The sequence below is a fragment of the Hemiscyllium ocellatum genome, chromosome 37 (assembly GCF_020745735.1).
Source record: "Hemiscyllium ocellatum isolate sHemOce1 chromosome 37, sHemOce1.pat.X.cur, whole genome shotgun sequence".
Classification (NCBI taxonomy): Eukaryota; Metazoa; Chordata; class Chondrichthyes; order Orectolobiformes; family Hemiscylliidae; genus Hemiscyllium; species Hemiscyllium ocellatum.
Genome location: NC_083437.1, coordinates 23913247 through 23935595, shown reverse-complemented (window position 1 = coordinate 23935595; position 22349 = coordinate 23913247). Strand labels below are relative to the sequence as shown.

Below are 22349 nucleotides of genomic sequence, written 5' to 3'. Positions count from 1 at the left end.
GGATATGGGCCGGGCTGACAGGTGGGACTACGTTAGGTTGGGATAGCTGGTCGGCATGGACAAGTTGGATCGAAGGGTCTGTTTCCATGCCGTACATCACTATGACTCTATGACTATTACAATCCTTAGTATTACGTTGAAAAATAAATAAATAAAGCTAAAAGTTCAAACATTGCAGTCTTTCTTAAGTGCTTTGCCATGCTAGGACTGCATTTTCGACAAGGGCTCAATCACAGGCAGCACAGTAGCTGGGGCTGCATGGTGGCTCAGTAGTTAGCACTGCTGTCTCAGTGCCAGGGACCTGGGTTCAATTTCTTCCTCAGGTGACGGTCTGTGTGGAGTTTGCACATTCTCCCTGTGTCTGCGTGGGTTTCCTCTGGATGCTCCGATTTCCTCTCATGTTCCAAAATATGTGCCCGTTAGGTGTATTGGCCATGCTAAATTGCCCATAGTGCTGGTGCATTAGGCAAGGGTAAACATAGGGAAGTTTTTCTGGGTGGTTTACTCTTCTGAGGGTCAGTGTGGACCTGTTGGGCTGAAAGGCATGTTTCCACGCTGTAGGGAATCTACTCACCTCAGCTTTGGCACGTTTTTCCCGTGCTGGCTCAATCTGCCCTGCTCTCATCGTCGCTGCAAATGTTGGGGGAACCTCCATCGCTGTGTTGGGCTTGCTCCTGTTCTCTCTGGCTGCTAAAGCCCCAATCCAAATGTCGTCTGTACTGGCCCTCGGCCTTGCGTTCGGTCTGCGCACCGGGTCAGGCTCCCAGCTACTGGACATCGAGCTGACTGCCAAATTCAAGAAGCCCGACTCAAGGTAACGTAGTAAAAACAAAAACTAAAACTGCACTTGAAAATCACATAATCTCTCCATCCAACTCCTTCAATCACCCACTTCACTGGTTTATAGTCATTTGAACTTTACTGTAGCCTCCCCAAAACACTGAGAGGTTGAGATGACCCTCTCAGCAGTGGTGTTTTGATGGAGCCCATTCTGCCATTATGGCTGAAATATAACTCTCCAACATATCCTTGGCTTAGGCTGGGGTCCTAGGAGTGCTCTGCACACCAACAGGAGCTTGTCTACAGAATCCTAGTGGTCTTGCAAGATTACAGATGGAAAGAGTGGTCCCCCTCATCCCAGACCCAGTTATCAGAAACTCTTTGCCCCTTCAATTCCTTCAGAATTTTCTTCTTTCAATTTAACTTAGCATTCTGCTCCCTTTCAACATAAACTATACCGTTCCTTCAATTTGGAAGCTTCCCAAGTAACAACTGCGAGAAGCCAAGGAAAAGTATCTCGCCAATTCACTACTAAATGGTAATGATGGAAAATTCATACCTTCAAATGACTTCATTTAAAATCAGCTAAAAATATCAAAACTCTGAGCCGGGTTTTAGACTCCACTTTAAGGGCTCCACTTTAAAGAAACATAGACCAACACAAACAATTCAAACTCTTTTATTATTTATAGCCTTATTTTGGACATTGGAAATTTCATTTACAGAAAGGGATTTTGCAGTTGGCAATATTTTCAGAATAAGTTTGATTGATTTGTTGCAAGAAAAGGAATTTAAGAAGCTGTCACCTTTTGTTTTGAACTTGCAATGATGTGTTTAAAAAGCTTGAATGATTAGAATGGGGCAAAAGTGTTGCAATGAATATGTACCAGTGACGCTAAATGGGTTCAATGTGAATCAACCCCCATTTTACAAGATCTTTAATTTTCTATTCTACTGGAGTCGAGCCTGTTTTGTGTAAAGAGGCAAATCTCACCCCCTTCCCACACCCACAGGTAATCATTGGAATTCTAGCTATAGTGAACCAAAAGGTATGAAGTACCAGGTCTTTTATCGTGACGTTTGTGTGGGAATGTTTACATTGGATTTTTCATTACAACACATGACAATTTTAATGTTATAATGGTGAATACTTTATTATGGTGGCATATTTAGGTTGTTGGGGATAATTGAAATGATGATTAAAAATGATAATGGGAGGTTATATAGAATCAGAAGTGTGTGGAATGAAAAATAGGAAAAACTGCATTATTAAAATATTTTGTACAATTAAAGAAGTTCAGGAATAAATCAACTTTAAAATATATAACAGCATATTTAAACAACTTTATGTATGTTTGTATAGTGCTTATGTTTGTATGCTGAATAAATATATCTATTTATAATACATTAATAATCATATGCCTGCGTGCACATCCATTATAAACTTCCATGTCAACAATTATAATGGAAAATGCTCACGTAAATTATCATGCAGGTATTATACATGCTTACTGTGGTGGGTTTCAATTATTAGCCTGTGTCACAGAGAAATCTTTGCTCCCTGCTCTCAAACCAGTTTGACTCCTCCCCATCCTAAATTGTCATAGGTTTGTAAAATAACTACACACAATTACTTTAAATCTCCCCCTATTAGGGTGGGTCAGACTCCCACTGTAAATCGGGCAGGGATTCCCAAGCAAGTCAGGCTTCCTCAGTGTTGCAGAATTGGATATCGGGGTCTTTTGTCACTAGGTGTTCCTAATTCAGTGACTCGGATTAAATCTGACTTAATATTGGAAACCTCAAAGAAGTGAGCTATATTGGCCATCAGAGTAGCCTGGATAAAACTGACTAGCTCTGGGATCTAGATGAATAAAAATCAAGAACTTGCTTTTACATTAAAAGGTGCATTTGTAGAAACTTCCACAACCTCAGAATGTTCCAAAGGACTTTACGGCTAATTAAGTACTTTTAAAATGGAATCACAGTTCTAATGTAGGAAACCAGCACCCAGTTTGTACAGCAAGCTCCCACTAACAACAACTTGATAAGAACAAGATAATCTATTTGAATTATGCTGATTGAAGAATAAATATTGTTCAGGCCAGAAGACGTAACGGGATCCTTTACCGCCTGGGGATTTGGATTTGAAAGTGTTCTGAATTCTCAGAGACAGGTACTTTTTTAGGTCCCTACCACAGAGGGAGAAAGGAATGGCATGGGCTAATGGGACAGGTGGTGGGGAGGACATCAGCATGGCCTTTGTACCTCAGCAGATAGGGGTTGGTAATTCCAGCAGTAGTAAACAGTGGCCACAGGCACATCTTTAACAAAACTCAAGACGGCTAGCCTCATGCAAAACAAAATGCCCCACTGCTGCCACCCAAATCCAATATGGCCAATGGTAGATATCTCCCATCCGCTGGGAACACAAACTGATCAGGCTAATCATTTAAATAATATCTAAATATTAAAAGGATGGGATGCCTAACTTTAGAAAAGGGCCTGAATTACATTTGCCCATCCTGTATTCCAACCTTGGTATATAGGCAAGCTATCCACAGCCTCATTTTCTATTCAATATGTAAACATGGATAATTGAATTTGAGTGTGCAAACAGCTTTCTGTGGCTCTCGCAGTGACATAATTGAATCACCCAAAGGCTTTTTCACTGTTAAACAGTAGCTGAGATCTACATTGTCCAAATTAAAAGATTTAAAATGAGTTTTAAAAGCTTGGGTTTCTGATTAACATTAGCTCCGACATTGCATTCTGTGCCCATGAAGTCTTCAATGAAGGGTTTGGGCTCTGAGGTCTCAGACTGGTTCAAAAGATTGGGTTACAGCGATCTATTTTTATCTCCCAAAATGTAAGAGCTTTCTGGGTTGGTTGCAGAATTTCACAGTGTGTAATTAGTGGATCAACAGACACTGTGGCCTCATCCGGTAAGAATCTTCAGTGTGCCTTTTTTTCCAAAAACACTTTGAAAGAAACAGGATGTGGGAGTAGTGTGTAGGGAGACTAATGCTGGATTTGGAAGATGTGGGGCATGGTTATGAAATCTTCGAGCAATGAATGCTGTTTTAGAATGAGTTGCATTTTGGGAGATGGGGCAAGAAGACCTTGAAATGGGTTTTATGTGATAATAGCAGTCAGAGGTGGAAGTTGAAAATTGAGAAGATGCTTTACCAAACACCAGAACAGAATATAAACAACACAGTCGACTTGTACACAAAGCAGCAGAGAGACTTAGGAACAAACAGCGAAGGGAACTTAGAAGCACATAGAGACTTTGGGAACAAACAGAAAAAAAACCCCCTCAGAACTAGACCTATTAATGCAAATCACAGACAAGGCTGCTAGACTGAGGAAAACACAGACCGGACAGCAAGATTTCTCTTTCCAATCCTTGTCTCAAAAACACATCAGATAATGAATACTTGTAATTCCCGGTTACCAGTCCAGAAAAGCAAAAAGAAAAATTGTTCACCGACCTTCATATTCTGTACAGATGGAGACTTGGGGCAAGGTTGGATCATAGTTGAAGAACAAATGTTAAATGCTGTTCCAAGTCTGGCTCATTCAGAGCTGGGACCCTGGGCATGAGGCCAGCTCATGTCCAGCGGGGGAAAAAACAAAATGGAACCTGTGTTTCTAACTGGGAATTTGCAGGCAGACTATCTGACGACTGAAGACTGAAGCCACTGTGCTTAGGGATATGGCCAGTGCAACGCTGACAATGAAATTTGAGGTGCATTTATAACTGCGGTGAGAGCTCAAGGCTGTTCTACTGACAAAGCTTTCTCCTTTCACATTGATATTGGAGCTAGCATCTAAATACAGCATGAAACTGGCATTAGAGTTTAACACTGAGCTGACACTGCAGCTCCCATTGCAGGGCCAAAATTAAACCTGTTCTTGTTAATTGACAACCAAGCTCATCGCATATAACCTCGTGGTAAAACCATTTCATGTTTGTTTCCAGCCAACATTAAAGGGCCACACCAGCTTGGCTACGGGAAATAAATGAACCATTTTCCTCCCAGCAGATCGCTGGGAATCCTCATTGGCTCAACCAAAGAGAGATGTTTCAAATACATAACCCACAAACAGGCTTTAGCATGGGTCAGGGAAGGATTAACACATTGAAAACAGAACTTTACATCACGGTCAAGAGTTGGGTGACAGAATGGAGCTACAAGAAGCAGCCATTCGAAAATAAAGTCCTGATTTTAAATAAACCAGGAACAGAACAGTTCTGGATCATACACCTGCTCTACATCCTAAAAGGCCATAAGACGAAAGTACAGAAGCAGGCCATTCAAGCCATCCAGTTTGCTCTCCCATTCAATTAGATCATGGTTGATCTGATAATCCTTAACACCACTTTCCTGCTTTTCCTCAGAAACCTTGATTCTCTTACTGATTAAAAATCTATCACGACCTTGAATATACTCAATGAGCCAGCCTCAACAGCTCGCTGTGATAAAGCATTTCACAAATTCACTGCCCTCTGAGAAAAGAAATGCCTCCTCCTGTCTGTTTTGTAAGAGCAACCCTTTACTGTGAGATGACGCCCTCTAGTCTTTGCCTCTCCTTCAAGGGGAAACAACCTTTATGTATCTAGCCTCTCCAGAACCTATATATATCTCAAAAAGGCTGCCTCTCTTTCTTCTAAAGTCCAATGAGTGTAGATCCCAACCTACTTAAGCTCTCTACATAAGACAGCCCCTCCAGTCCCTGGATCAGTTTACTGAACATGCTCTGGACTGCTTCTAATGCCAGGGTATCTTTCCTTAGATAAGGAGCCCCTAACTGTTTATAGTATTCGAGCTGTGGCCTGATTTGTGCCTTGGATTATTTTAGCAAGGCTTCCCTATTTTTACACTCCATTCCTTTTGAGAAAAAGGTCAACATATCATTTGCCTTCCCTATTACCAGCTGAACTTGCATGTTCGCTTTTTGAGATTTTTGCACGAGGATTCCCAAATCTCTCTGTGCTGCAGCTTTCTCCGTTTAGGAAATATCCAGCATACATATTCTTCCTTCCAAAGTGCATAACCCCATATTTTCCCACTTTTTTTCCCATCTGCCAAGCTTGTGGCTACACACTTAATCTGTCTATATATCTCTGCAGACTCTTTGTGACATCCTCAGCACATGCCTTCGTACATCAGACGTAGACTTGGCTAAAGAACATTTACTTTCCTCAACAAATTGTGGCCCCAGCACTGATGCCTGTGGCACTCCACCTGTTACACTTGCCCAATTTTATACTCAACCTGGCATCCATACTGAACTCTGTTTGAAAGCAGAAGAACAGCAAGACTCGGGCTTAGTAAGTGTGACAATAGGAGATTTTGCACTTGACACACATTATTTGGTAATGTCCTGTGGGATTTCTCACACTGAGTCAGAGGTCATACGGCTTTATAGTTAGTAGACTCGTGTACAAAAGATGGATCAATGGAGTAATCCCATAAAATAAAAGTTGCAGAGAAGCAAGTGACAATGAAATTTCACTGTAAGTAATGGCAGCTATTTCTGAAAGGATGCTACTTAATATCAATCACTAATTTACATTAAAAAAACATTTGTCTGCAATAAAACCTTTCAGAATTCAGTTGGAGCTTTCCAAGTTTTTTAAATCAAGCACACTCTCAAATATTCCAATTGTCAGAGGACTGTACCTTTTCTTTCAACCCCTGCTTACATACAAGATTACATGCTATGAAACTGCAAGTTATACATGTTCAGAAGTGTATTGAATTTGCAGCATAGAAAAGGTAATTTGATTTACCTGGTCTATACCAGTGTTAATGTGCAACATAAGCCTAATAACAGCTTAAACAGCCGGCTGGTAAAGTGACCCAGCTCTTGAGGTTTCAAAGTTTACAAAGAAGTTAATGAAGGTTTTATAAAGACAATTCAGTGGGGAATTGTTATGCCATTTTTAATGTTTTGTAAAATTTGATTGCAACCTTTAGTATGGATATTAGTAACTTCAATTATGAAGAAAAAATGTGGACTTTGCTTTCGACAAAAATTTTTCAGTAGAAGTAATTTGTGGGGCCACAATACTATGTCTGTTAATTGTGCTTCCACTCAAGAGTGGTGTATTTTAACACTGAAATTTCCATTTGAGTACTGTGTCATCTAGTAGCATCACAGGTAACAGCTCTGGGATACTCAGTGTTCCATTGCAATTATTTACATAGCAAAGTTTCAGCAGGTACACATATAACACACAACCTTATATAAGTACATGTACTATATCAAAATCTGGCTCCAAAAATGCTTGAAATTACACCAGAGTGTCACAAGTCTAAATGCTAGGAATAAAACTTGCTTGCAACTCCACTTCCAAATCGAGGAATTTACCCCTTACATTCTCTCAATTCTGTACACGGTTACACATCTCATAGCTCATTTCAAATACCAATGTTTGTCATTAATCAAGTCCTCTTTAATCTGGACATTCGCATTGTAAACCACAACATTTGCATTCAAGTTGCAGTGTGTAATGTAGGGTTTCTTCCTTCCTTTCCCATGTGCAGCTTAGAGTTCCTGCACAATTAGTAGGCGTGCTAGTGAATCCAAAAGTCATAGCAGTAACCCAGTGTCCACTGAAACAACTCAAAATTGCTGGGCAGCAATGAGCCATTAATAAAGCTGCAAGATAATATATCACTGAGCATACAATAATGTAGAATCAACATTCCAATATTACAATGATATTTAATCAATAAAATTAATTTTTTTGTTGTTGTGAGGAGCTTTACCATTAGCAAGGCAATAACAGCTTCAATGTGCATGTCTTGTTTAGCCTTTCTACTGCTGTGCCTGAAGGAAAGTTACGTACAATCACTTTAGCATTTTGCAGTCCAGTGTTGCAGATGACAACCTGCCACTGAGTGTGGCACTGCGTATTTTTTTTGAAGTTCTAACCAATATGGATTTCTTAAAGACTGATGAAAGAACAATGAGGCAGGGAACAAAAGGTAGCAATTGTTGAAGGTAAAATCCCACCAGTCTTTCTTCATGTCAATAGTTACTTGAATTATTCCATCACTGACATTGTTTAAAAAAGAGCAGAATTCTAATGTTAAAGTTGGCATCAAAGTTAATTTCTTCAAAAGAGGACATGACTTGCTATACACCAACAAGTATTCCCATAAAATCTGATCCACTCTGGATAGAAATGGGTGCTCCTGCACTGTTGTCCACAAATATGGAGGTATATTGGCCAGCCTGGAAAACACAGAAGAAGAAAAAAATATATAAATCTAATGTAAGGGTCAGCTTCTATCATCTGCAAGTGGAAGCAGCCTTTTTTCTGACTAAAACAAATTTGCCTGTTTTCTTTAACCATTAATATTTGAACCACAGGTTAACTATGCAAGCTTCAGTGAAGGCACATTTCTAATTAAAATGAAGGTAACTGAAAGCGAGTGGTATTGAAAACTTGGGCAGAAGTACCGTTAGAGCACATTACAGTGTTATGCCAGCCTCAGGGGCAAGTAGGCCTTGAGTAATTGCATTAGTACCTCAACTATATATTCATTACTGACCTTGGAAGTTGCATAACTTGCACTGAACATTTGCTGGGTAAGTGACACGAAGGGACAATGAGCCATGTTTGAACTTAGCACAGATTCTTCGCTTTATGATATGATTGAGGTTCAGGAACATTTGAGATCCTAATCCCACACTTGCTGTCAGACAGCTTGCTTCATAGATCATTCTAAAAGGTGCTAATTTTGCCCCCGGGCTCACGGGAACTGATTTCCTTCTTCTTTAAGATAACAAGGACGCCCAAAATTGTCCTGAAACTGTAATACAAATTCCCCGAAAGTGGACATTCATCTTCTATTACTGCATCAATATTCTCAGAGCGACTCTGCAACAACGTATGACAAGCCCTCCATGTTTCACATCGGACATGGGAGCTTAGCTGTAGTCATTGGATTCCCGAGTTCTTATAAAACCGGGAGACTTCTCCTAGTGGGAGTTGGTGCACTGAAAAATAAATAACTTTACAGAATAAGGCATCAGTCACCAGCCTGTGTGGAAAATTGGCTCACATTGCAAACATCTCCAGTCCCTGCCAGAAACAACTTGAAGGCATAGAAAATACAGGGTCATGGTGACTTGCACTGCCACTGGCAATTCAATAGTAAATTCACTCTGGAGTCCTTTATCTCCCACATGGCATATCACTGGCACGGCCTTCCAGCTTAACCTCAGGGTTTTAAGCAGTGCTCCATGGAGTCACCCTCACAAGCTCCTGATGAATTCAACTCTTTAACACTGACCAGCCTCTTGTTTCAGATTTTGTGGTCGGGTGAAATATTCCATGTAAAAATGTTAAATAACTGACCATCTTCCCCCAAATGGGCACAGCATGACAAAGTGGTTCTAACAGCAGAACCACTTACTTCCAGGTTTAAAGTCACGTTTTCTTGAGTTCTCTGCCCAGAGGTATGTCCGATCCACAATACCATTATCGTCTTCAGTATAGGGCAAGGAGGCTAGTCCCAAATCCATCCCAGTCGGAGCAGGGATCAAAACCCACACTGTTTGTACCGATCTGATCCATACCAGATGTCCAGCCAATCGGGAGCCCAAACAAATCCGGGTTGCTGAGCAACGTATGCTTTTCCAGACATATTGTAGTTCGCAACTAAGGACTGTGGTAATAGAGGCTCCAATTTTGTCCATCACAGTTGACCAGTTACTCCCCCATCCTGACCAACTATCTCTGATGTCAGTTGAAAGAATTTATAAGCTGACACTCAATCTGCTTGGCCACGGTGGGAACATGGTTTCCACAATCATCATGTCTTGGAGTGGAACATGAACCTGAATGCAAGAACAGAACCCACTCACCACAAGAGTTCCTCAGTTTAGTTTTTTTTCTCTCTATTTCCAATTACTGAGGTAAACTCCTGGAACCTCAAATTGGACAATATGTACAGCAGCCAACTCTACAGCGGGCAAATTTGGATGATAAAAGATTGTTAATGGACTTCTAAGAAGGGAGCACCCAGAGGGAAGATAAACAAAAATGATGATGAACAAGATTTGCCTCTCAATGTAATCTTCAGGTGAGCAACTGGAAGAATGCCCAATGGTGTCAATGGGAGGCCAGTCCCATTTGGAATGGTAGACCTCATTACCTCAGGGTGGGGAGGGCCAGGAGCAGAAGCCAGTGTGCCAGGACAACCCACCATCACCAAACCACTGCAATATCAAGCAGTCCAAACAAAGCCCAGGCCCAGGTAAAAGGGAGAATGTGAAGAAACAGGTTGGTAATGTTGGGATGGGTGAAAGGGGGGTTGTGGGGAGCAGGTGTTTCCAGATCAGAAATGACCCAGGTTATTTTGTTCAGAGGAAAGAAACAATCCTATTCCATGGGGCCACTGAAAGTACCTTTTAGATTAGATTAGATTACTTACAGCGTGGAAACAGGCCCTTCGGCCCAACAAGTCCACACCGACCCGCCGAAGCGCAACCCACCCATACCCCTACATTTACCCCTTACCCAACACTACGGGCAATTTAGCATGGCCAATTCACCTGACCCGCACATCTTTGGACTGTGGGAGGAAACCGGAGCACCCAGAGGAAACCCACGCAGGCACGAGGAGAATGTGCAAACTCCACACAGTCAGTCGCCTGAGTCGGGAATCGAACCCGGGTCTCAGGCACTGTGAGACAGCAGTGCTAACCACTGTGCCACCCTCCTGGGCCTCTCTTTAGCTTTCTACCAACTGAAAGCTAAACTGATAGGAGCCCAATTTGACATCTAAATTAGCTGGGTCACAGTTTCAGATACCTATTCTGAGAACATTGGTTGGCCCGCATTGATGGTGAGATAGAAGGATTGAGGTGCTAGTTCTTTCCCATGATTTACAGCATGCTCTCACTCAACTTCCTCTGGGCAGAGAAACCAATTCTAAAGGAGAATCGTATCAGACTTGACTTGATTCTGATTGAGTTTCTCCAGCAGTTCCTACTTTTATTTAAGATTTCCAGCATTTTCAGAATTGAGTTTTTATTCAAAATCACCTCCACCACTTTCAGAGAAGTGAGAATAAGAGTGCATTTTGCCGCAACTAATCGAGACACAATCCACTATACAATTGGGTACATATTTAAATTGCACATAATAAAGTTGCAATAAGCCAGAAACCAGTTTCAAAATGGACAGCTTGAGTTGAAGACATAGTATCAATGGGATGGATGCTTTCTGGGCTGTACTTTCTGCAATACCTCAATGCTTCCTTTGCTCTCCCGCCCCCTACCCCCACACTCTCTAAGTTCTATCCTCTTAACAAAATTGTTAGCAATTGACATATTTTTGCAGTGAAAGCTTTACTCAGCAAGATTGCTTGGGTAAACAAGAAATCTTAGTGCATATGTCATAGTCAAGGTCTAACGGTGTGCAGGTTAGGTGGATTGGCCATGTTAAATTGCTCATGATGCCCAGGGATATGTAGATTGGGTGGATTACTTATGGTAAATGCAGGGTTACATGGATTGGGGAGGGGGTATGGGTGAGTCTGGGTGGGACACTCTTCAGAAGGTTGGTATGGACTTGATGGGCTGAATGGCCTGCTTCCACACTGTAGGGATTCCATGTGCCTCAAGTTGCACACTGAAACACACTGGTGCAGGAGATAAGCAGTAATAGTGTATACTGTGCTGCAAGCACAGATCTCAGGAAGGCACTAAAGTTTTAAGACAGCTACAAAACACCACAACATGTGATGGTCCAGTGTAAGAGATCTTCATCTTAGTTTCTGTTCATTAAGGCAGCCACTTAATATTGCATATAACATCGTAGTCGTCCTATTAAGCATACTAGACTGTACATGTGAATCTGAGATGTTATACTGTGTGCATAATTGAGAAAAGGTCTCATTATGTGATTTTTCAGATAAGGGTAGCAAACACTTGTTGAGTTGGTGACAGCTTCCATTGGTGTGGAAGCTTTTCAGAGTTGAAAAATGTGGTGCTGGAAAAACACAGCAGGCCAGGCAGCATCTGAGGAGCAGAGGAATCAATGTTTCGGGCATAAGCCCTTCTTCAGGATTCCTGAAACGTCAATTCTCCTGCTCTCGGATGCTGCCTGGCCTGCTGTGTTTTTCCAGCACCACATTTTTCTACTCTGGTCTCCAGCATCTGCAGTCCTCACTTTCTCCTAGTGGAAGCTTTTCAGGAACGTCTGCGAGAGAAACCAACCAGAGATACCGGAGGGATAGATAATCCTCATAGGTCAATAAAACTTACAGATCCTATATACCAACCTGAGGGTTGGCACAATCAATAGCATACCCAAAGATATAAAGGCCCGAGGACAGGATGTCCGTCCACACACAATAAGGAAATGATTTGCCTTCAATAAATTTGCAAGGCATATGGCAGAAAAGCCCATTGGCTGAAGCAGTACACTGCAGCAAAAGCTCCAGGAGCAACAAAGAACCATGTATGTGTCCAAACAGAATGTCTTCAAGCTACGATAAAGACCAGTTGTTATCCCATGTGTCTATGCAGGGATCGAGAAACTGGGATTTGATGATTTACATGATACGCCAAAGGCTGATGAACACGTCTCACACTTTCAATCTCATGAAAAACATTCATGTTATCACACTTCCCAAAGTGTTTGCAAAAACTCAAATTATCCGTCCTCAGAAAATTGGTGACACCTTCACAGTTGTCTAAGATTGAATTACCAATGTACTTCCCCTGTGAATTCTGACATGGGAAGTCAGGATGAAACTCAAAAAGTAAAACTTTCAGCATAGAACAGTTCCCCAATTCCCCATGCAGGATTGATACTTCTGCAGTGCAAATACAGTTAATCTGCCTTGATGTCACAGATGTTCTACACTGCAGATACTGCTCAAGTGTCAGTTGTGAATCTACCATTCTAACACTTATCATGATCCATGGAATCAATCAGACAAGTAGAGATGCCCAACATGAAACTATTCAAAAATATTTGTAAAATAATGTGGGTGTCACGATTGCGAACAGTGTGGGTGTCACGGCGCCAGGAACCTGGATTTAATTCCACCCTTAGTATGGCGTTTGCACATTTTCCCCTGCATCTGCATGGGTTTCCTCCAGGTGCTCCGGTTTCCTTCCACAGTCCAAAGATGTACATGTTCAGGTGGATTGGTCATGCTAAATTGCCTATAGTGTCCAGGGGTGTGTAGGCTAGGTGGATTAGCCATGGGTAATGCAGGGTTACAATGATAGGGTTGGCCTGGATGGAATGCTCTTCAGAGGGTTGGTGTGGACTTGGTGGGGCAAATGGCCGGCTTTCATACTGTAGGGATTCTATGATTCACTTCACTTCCTTCTGATTCAGTGGTGCCAGAATCTCAGCTCTCTGCTGTAGAGAGAAAAAGTAAGTTCAAGAGGAAGAGGCTAAAAATGAAATCGTATCCAATCCTGAGAGTAGTGAAATGAGGCGAAGTCTTTAGGTGATACCACTGCTCAGCTCACAAGGAAAAGAAAGAAAAGTGGGAAATTATAAGCTTCATTTATCTGATCATATGAAACAATTGCCTGTTTACAAGTGGAGATGGATGAACTTGTGTATGAAGTCAATCATGCTCAGCAGGAGCAGCTATGGAAACATTACTTTGAGCTTGAAGCAATGCTGGAGAAAATAGCACTTGTGCAAATACAGGTGGAGATGCACAGCACATGCAAAAAAAACTACAAATCATTAATGAGAACATTCTTTCAGAAGTAAAGGCCAGCAATTATACTAAAGCAGTACAGAGAGGAGGTCAAACAACTACCGAAGCATTAAGTAGAAGAGGCCCAGACTTCAAAGAAAATAAAAAGGAAAAGAAAAGGTTGGACAGACTGAACAGTTATTGGAGCAGGAAGTACCAATAGTTTGACGTACAAAAGCTCTTTAAATGTCGAATGTTGTTGAATGGAAGTGGATGCCTGTCTGGGTGCTCCTTTTCATGCCCTAACCTTTGACCCTGGGGCTGTCCACTTCCTGTCTATCCCTGGTGCAGGATTGTTGGGGGCTCCTTGGCTGTGAATAGCTAACTGGCATGGCAAGGTGTATCATCTATGATGCCATTTCTGTTTCTGCCCTCAGGACCCTGCAAAGCAAGAGGCAGATTCTGCCTGACGTGTTTTAAAAAATGTTCGTAAAAGGTCCAAGAAGCCCCAAGAGAGGGCAGAATACTGGCATGACGACGTTCTTACCATAAGCTTACATGCAAGCCTTTTTATTTGGGATCGGGGAGGAATAAGAGATCAAGTAGATTAGGTTTCACCCATTAGCTGACATTCACAATGGCATGTAGAAGCCGATCAGTCTACTATTGACTGGCATGGAACTGGGTGAGCACTGAGTCACCAGATAGAAAGTTACAGAGACTGGTGTCTGCTACAATGTGCAAACAAACATCCATCGTGACGCCAGACTGTTAGTGGCTATTGTAGTCTGCTTTTGTCTGACATCTGTGCTGCCTCCATAACGCTTTTGCAAAGGTCAAAATGTACATTGAAAATCATAGCAGCCTTTGTAGTCTCTCCGAGCACTTTTATCCCCACATAAAAAATACTTCAAGTCTTAGAGGTAAAAAATGTAATTAGAATGTATGTTAAAGTCAAAGGATACCTTAACCAAGTTAGCAAATGCTTGTGATTATGTAAAGTTGCCAGAAAGCCTGATGTGACTGCAACATTATCCCCTCAGAATACTCGGTGGACCTATTACAGGTGATGTAAAGCAATACTGGCTGACTGGAAAATCACAACTCTTTATGGATTCCCTAAACTGAGTGCAGACTGATGCTTGTTCAGTACATTGTGTGAAAGCAATCTTTAGAAAGTAATGAAGAATACTAAGCACTCTTCACCTTGCTGAGGATAATTGTTAAATTCCATTCAGTGCTAAAGTTCATTTGCATGCATTCAAGATTAGCAATGTTTCAGGACAAACCCATCAGGGTAAAAGGTGCAGTCATTTCACAGCAGCTAACGGCTTCCAGCTAAACATGAGCTGGTTGACAGAAGTCACTTGTCAATGTTGAAATTACAACGATGATTACGATTCTACTGCGATCACCATACAGGCTACAAGATCTGGAAATCTGATCTAGACAACGTGTATGCACTTTCCCAACAGCATTTTAGGGGCCCTCAGTTAAAACCATCATGTTTCAAAATAGTATTGTGTCATTGTTTGATTTGTTGGTACTTGATTGGCAAATTCCTCAGGCATAACAGATCCAAAGCCGAGCATCTGCTTAGGAGGCGGCGATGGCCTAGTGGTATTATTGCTGGACTGTTAATCTAGAGACCCAGGGAAAGTTCTGGGTTTTGAATCCCACCACAGCAGATGATGGAATTTGAATTCAATAAAAATTTTGGAATTAAGAGTCTAATGATAACCATGTTCATTGTTAGGGAAAAGCCCATCTGGTTCCCCAGCATCCTTTAGGGAAGGAAACTGTCATCCCTACCTAATCGGACCTACATGTGACTCCAGATTCACAATGTGACTGACCTTTACCTGCCCTCTGGACAATTAGGGATGGACAATGAATGGTGCCTAGCCAGAGACACCATGAATGAATAAAAAGAAGTTAAAGGATCCATGGCAAAGTGTTTGAAGGGTAAAGTTTCCATTGCAGTCATAAACTGTTTCCAGCGCTTCAAAGCCTTTCAAACAACTTTGAAAATTCAGGCACACGAATGTAGCCACAATTATCTGGAGCAATTATCTCATTTTCCAGTCTCTGTTGGCTGCCTTCGCAGTTTCCAAATGTAAGAATCATAATTGTTGCAAACTTTCTTCTACCTTATCATTTGATGCATTTGTATTTCCCAGCTTGAATCTTGTGAGACTGCTGTTTCTCTAGGTCAGCAACTTAAATAGAAAATTTCTTACATCACTGAAATAAATTCACACAGTGGAGCTAAGCAAAAGTCCAATTTCTGAAAATTCTTTAAGGGCTTAATTTTGAATCAGTGCAGTTAAAATAGTCATTTTGAATTCAAAAAATGATGAGAAATTAGAAACTGGAGAAGCAAGGGATGTACACATCCTTAAATCATTAGAAAATTAATGCAGAGGTACACAAAGTAATCAAAATCTAATCGAATATTGGCTGGTTGCTGGAATGAAGGGTTTGCTTTATCGAAAACAGCTAAATAGGTTCAGCCTTTATTCACTGGAGTTTGGAAGAAAGAGGGGTGATCCTAGTGAAACATACAAAATCCTGAGAAGGCTTAAGAAAATAGATATTGAAATGATGTTTCCATAATGGGGAATCTTGAACTAGAGGATAGGTTAGCAAATAAGGGATTGAAGGAATTTCATCTCTGAGACTGCAGTAAATGTCTATAGCTCTTCCCCCCAGAGAGTCATGGAGGCTAGATCACTTGACATAAGGTTTTGAAATATCAGAGAGTTGAAGGATATAAGTAGCTGGCACAAAAGAAATGTTGATGAGACAGCTCATCTTACTGAAAGGGGATCAGGCATGAGGGCCTAACCCTGTTTCCTATGTTTATGTCAAAAGAGCTGAAATGCAAAGGGGAGAAATTTATACATCAGTTTTTGAAGTTTCTTGGTCAGACACCGATCAGAAACAGTGTTCAGTTTTGGCCGTCACACCCCTGGAAGAGTCGAAAAGTGTGGCACTGGAAAAGCACAGCAAGTCAGGCAGCATCCGAGAAGCAGGAAAATCAACATTTCAGGCAAAAGCTCTTCATCAGGCTTATGCCTGAAATGTTGATTCTCCTGGTCCTCAGATGACAGTTTGCGTTTTTCCAGCGCCACACTTTTCGACTCTGATCTCCGGCATGTGCAGGTCTCACTTTCTCCACACCTCAGGAAAGAGTTATACTGGCCTTTCATGGGGTGCAGTGCAGAATAGAGTTACAGCAGGACTTAGAGGGTTCAATAAAGAGGTTGGATTCCATAAACCTGGCTCCTACTCCCCAGACTTTAAAAAGACTGAGGGGATGCTCCAATTGATAGGTCTAACATGACGGAAGAATGTAGTGAGGGCATAGAAGGAGAATCTATGTCCTCTAATGGCATAACAGGAAAGCACAATCTTAACACTGGAGCTAGGACATTAAGGATTGAAATTAGGAATGACAAGGTTAGTGGAAATCTGGAATTCTCTCCCCTCAGAAATAGAGCTATTTAAAATTTCAAGAACGAGATACCAAATTTTGACTAGGTAAAATTATCACAGGAATGGGCAGGCAAATCAAATTGAAGTACAAATCAGCCATGACTTAGTTGACCTGTGATTCAAGTTCAAGGAGCTGACTGCTCTCTTGTTTATTAATTTAAAAATATACACACAATAAAATATTTCTGATCTTTCTTTCTGCTTATTTATTCCACAAATCGTTCAGCTTCCCTAGTACATTGTTCTACTATGATCAATTGAAATGTGCTGTTTTGCAACAATTTCAAAAACCTTACTTTGTACCGGTTTGTAAAATCTCTTGCCTTTCTTTCCTAGATTCTGGAATTGATAGTCACACAGATCTAATGAATCCAGCAAAGAAGTTCACATTGGTTTCCACAATGATACCCCACAATAAAGTACAACATGGTTTAAACATCTCATGGCATACAGTGTTTAACTTTTCACATCAAACCAGCATTACTGTCCAGTGAGTCACAACTCAAGTCGCTTGCCCATTACGTCGTAATAGCCAAGAAGCCAATTTCTTCCACCACGAAACAATCAAGAATATTTTGTCCATTTGCTGTGAATTTGTACCAGGCTTGCGGGAATGGAACCACTAAACTGTCACGTGTATAATCACTTCTGTGAAGCCCGGGTGTTACTGATGTCTACTAACCTGTAACTGAAGTAGCCCGTGCACATTGACTGTGAATATTTTGCTGTTGCTTTCCAGCCCAACTATAACTTCGAGGGAACTGAAGGGAAACAGTTCAATACACAATTAAAGGTAGACAAAAACAGAATTGAGTAGATCATTAGACACATAATTATAACTTCCATTGACCTTAAGAAATAGATACACTGTTACTCAAAGTTTCATAAATGCGGGGAGAGCTAAAGACTGGAGAGAAACATGGCAAAGAAGTAACAAAGTAGAGCGTCTTTAAGAGAAAAAAGAAAAGTATCTGTGTACAATATTATCTCCATTGCATACTCAAAAGGTCTATGCCCATGGGCACTGGGATATGGGCAACATTCAGGTTTGGGCTAGCAAATAAGTTTCATGCCACGCAAGTATCAGGCAATATCCCAAAGAGAATTTAACCTGAAACCAGAACAGAAATTGCTAGAGAAACTCAGCAGATCTGGCAGCATCTTTGGGGAGAAAGTAGATTCAACATCTTGAGTCCGAGAACCCTTCCTCAGAACTCAGAGTCACTGGTTTTGAAATATTAACTCTGCTTTCTCCCCATAGATGCTGCCAGAACTGCTGAGTTTCTTCAGCAATTTCTGCTTTGGTTTCACACCTCCAGTTCTTCATTTTATTTGAAGAGAATTTAACCTGTTCCTCTTGATATCTCAGCGGCATCACCATCACTGAATCCCCCCAACATCAATATCAACCACTGAGCAGAAACTGAACTGTACCAACCATATTGATGCTGTGGCCACAAAAGTAGGTTAGAAACTACAAATTTTGAGGCAAATAACACACCTCCTGACTCCCCAGTGCCTGTCCACCATCTCATAGAAGAATCATAGAATGTCTACAGTCTGGAAGCAGGCCATTTGGCCCATCTAGTCCACCCAGATCCTCTGAAGAACATCCCACCCAGATCCACATCCCTACTCTGTCCTTGCACAAGGCACAGGTGTGATAGGTCACACTCCATTTGACAGCATGACTGCAATGGCACTCAAGAAGCTTGACACTGTTAAGGACAACACAGCCTGCTTGATTGGCACCACATCCAACATAAATATTCAGTATCTCCACTACTGACACATTGTGTGTACCAGAGGCATGATACAATGCAGCAAAGCACCAAAACACCTTCAACAATACTTACCCAACCTGCAATCTCTACCACCCAGAAGGACATGGGCAACAGATACAAGGTCATACCACCCCCTGCAGGTTCCTGTTCAAATCACACCGCACCCTGACATAGACCTATATTAGTGAGTTTAAGAAGATTTGTAGCTCAGGTTAAGGTTCTGGATGTAAGTTTGCTAGCTGAGTTAGAAGAATAGTTTACATCAACTAGCCACAAAAAGACATGACCCACTCTCACAAGTATCTTTGCATACAGATGAGGAAGGACACCACTTTGACTGAGACAACACATCCATCCTAGGACAAGCCATGGACGAGAATTCCCAGAAGCATGGCATTCCAACCGGAACTCTATCAAAAAACACATTGACTTGGATCCCATTTACCATCCCCTGAGGTAAAGAACAGGAAATGGTATCACCACAGGAAATGACATCACCACAGGAAACTGACAGCACCAACCCAAGGAAACCTAAACACATTATAAAAAGCTGGCCATACCATTATTGTTTCACCAGAAGCACACTGATGTTACCTAGTATGGCGACGAAACATCTGAAAACAAACCTTCCAGCTCAGCAAGCAAACTTACATCCATGGAACTATATGGCCAGTCCTGCACTGTCACAATCCTGGAACACACTTCCTAATAGTACTGTGGGTGTAGCTCAGAGCCACCTTCACTACAGCAATGAGGGATGGGCAACAAATGCTGCCTTAGCCAGCAACACCTACAACCTGGAATACAAATGGGCGACACAGTGGCTCAGTGGTTAGCACTGCTGCCTCACAGCACCAGGGATCTGGGTCTGATTCCAGCCTTGGACGACGTCTGTGTGGAGTTTGTAAATTCTCCCCGTGTCTGCGTGGGTTTCCTCTAGTTTCCTCCCACGTTCCAAAAGATCTGCAGGTCAGGTGAACTGGCCGTGCTAAATTACCCACAGTGTTAGGTGCATTAGTCAGGAGTAAATGTAGGGGAATGGGTCTGGGTGGGTTACTGTTCAGAGGGTCAGTGTGGACTTGTTGGGCCAAAGGGTCTGTTTCCATACTGTAGGGAATATAATCTAATCTTAAAAGAAATGTCAGCGTCAACAGACACTATAAAGGTCCGATTTCTGTCTAGTTATATGTTAAACATTTGATATTCAAAAAAAAAGATAATTCACATTTTAAGTGACTTGCTTCAGCATTGTTCCCTACAAAATGCAAAAAACTAAAGACAGTCTTTATTTTTGTAACCTGATTATCCGATAGGTAACTGCGGCATTTTTGAAGGATTTTTAGATTTTTCCTTGTGGGTCAAAACAACCATCAGGCTAAAGTTTTACTGTTAGCTATTTATGAAGACAGAATAAAATAGGCATCTCATACTGGCTAACATGCGTAGGTTGACTGCTGCTATTGTAGCATTTGGATAGAGACCCATGCGTCGTGTTTGGTACAGAGTCATGAATTGAAACTATTCAATTTGAATAAAAGCATCTTGTGAGGCTGCCCACAGTTTCTCTCTGTTTAACAGATATATTTTCAGGGCAAATGTCATTTTGAATCCTATGAATGGTTGGTCAGCAAACATAATTCAGAGAAAGAGTTTTTTTAAAAATTCCTTTGTCCTGGGACATCTTCAAAGAAACTGAGAACTATAGACTGTACTGCAGCTAAACAGCAAGAGTCATCAAGGGGACATCAACAATTCAGAAAACTCTGTGGTGGACGCCCACATGTCGAGTATTCGAGGGTTCATTTCAGAGAAATAGCCTTGCGTTTTGACATTTTGAGAGCAGTGAATTTGGGAACTGTTATAAATATATGAATAAGGTTTCAGGGTCACAGGAATGTAGCGGCAGGCAGGAAGGCAGTTTGAAGTGTGTCTACTTCAACGTCAGGAGCATCCAGAATAAGGTGGGTGAACTTGCAGCATGGGACTTTGATGTTGTGGCCATTTCAGAGACATGGATAGAGCAGGGACAGGAATGGTTGTTGCATCTTCCATGGTTTAGATGTTTCAGTAAGATCAGAAAAGGTGGTAAAAGAAGGGAAGGTGTGGCATTGCTAGTCAAGGACAGTATTATGGTGGTAGAGAGGATGTTTGAGGACTCGTCTACTGAGGTAATATGAGCTGAGGTTAGAAGCAGGAGAGGTCACCCTGTTGGGAGTTTTCTGAAAGTTGCCACCCAGGTTAATAAGGTTGTTAAGTAAGCATTAGGTGTGTTAACTTTTACTGGTAGAGGGATTGAGTTTCGGAGCCATGAGGTCATGTTGCAGCAGTGCAAATCTCTGGTGCAGCAACACTTTGTATGGTTCTGGTCGCTGCATTATAGGAAGGATGTGGAAGCATTGGAAAGGGTGCAGAGGAGATTTACTAGGGTGCTGCCAGGTATGGAGGGAAGGTCTTATGAGGAAAGGCTGAGGGGCTTCAAGCTGTTTTCATTAGAGAGAAGGTTAAAAGATGACTTAATAGAGGCATACAAGATGATCAGAGATTAGATAGGGTGGACAGTGAGAGCCTTTTTCCTTGGATGGTGATGGGTAGCACAAGGGGACATAGCTTTAAATTGAGGGGTAAGAGATATAGGACAGATGTCAGAGTTAGGTTCTTTACTCTGAGAGTACTAAGGACCTGCAACACCCTGCCTGCAACAGACGTGGACTCGCCAACATTAAGGGCAGTTAAATGGTTGCTGGATAAACATATGGATGATAATGGAATAGTCTAGATTAGATGGGCTTTAATTGGTTTCACAAGTTGGCGCAACATCAAGGGCCGAAGGGCCTGTACTGCACTGTAATGTTCTATGTTCTATATATCACATATATCTTGCACTCTTCATTTCCTGTTAGTTCTTCAATGGACCTATCCATAACGCGATCACCCTACTAACACAATGTGTAATCTTCAGCCAATCGCAGAGGATGAGGGGATTACTCAACAGCACACGATATATTCCAGACAGCAGGAGTGCAGTGTTAAGCTTAAAAAGTAAAACATGTGGTAAGCAAGAGTAATTAACTCATTGTTGTTTTGGGAACTTGGGAGAGAATTGGCTGTTGTGTTTCCTCATATAACAACAGTGATTATACTTCAAGACTACCTCATGGACAGCACAGTCCTTTGGGATGTCCGAAGATGATGAAAGGATGTTGTATAAACACAACTCCTCTTTTTCATTCACTTAAAGCATGAGGCAAAGCTGGCAGAATGTGAGTGATGAGTTAAGATAGTTCAGATAAATGATTAGCTTCTTTTAAACGTTGAAATATAACAGCATGTGTATGGTATTGAGTTTGGTTTCCCAAGACTCTTCAGAAAAGGATGAGGATTGAACAGAAAGACATATGACTTCTCATTACATTTACAATATAATTTGAAAAGTCCTATGTATTAATCACTTTGGAGCATTTGTGATGAAGGTGAATTAAGCAGCCATTTTACAATGATGAGAAGCCACAAGCAGCAATTATCCCCTTTGATCAGTGATGCTGAGGCTTGAGTGAGTTGATGGGAAATCACAGTAGGTTTGTTGCTCCAA

General features: G+C 41.5%; 1 protein-coding gene across 3 annotated transcripts in view; it reads right to left on the bottom strand.

The window, feature by feature from the left end:
* Positions 1-1443: 1443 nt before the first annotated feature.
* Positions 1444-22349, bottom strand: part of c1qtnf12 (C1q and TNF related 12) — a 91933-nt gene continuing 71027 nt past the window's right edge. For all 3 annotated transcript variants that reach the window (XM_060852123.1, XM_060852124.1, XM_060852125.1), the window contains 2 exons: positions 17659-17737; positions 1444-8031 (listed from right to left, as the gene is read on the bottom strand). In XM_060852123.1, coding sequence (XP_060708106.1) covers positions 7933-8031; positions 17659-17737 — 178 coding nt within the window. In that variant the 3' untranslated portion in view covers positions 1444-7932. The remainder of the gene's footprint in view (positions 8032-17658; positions 17738-22349) is intronic.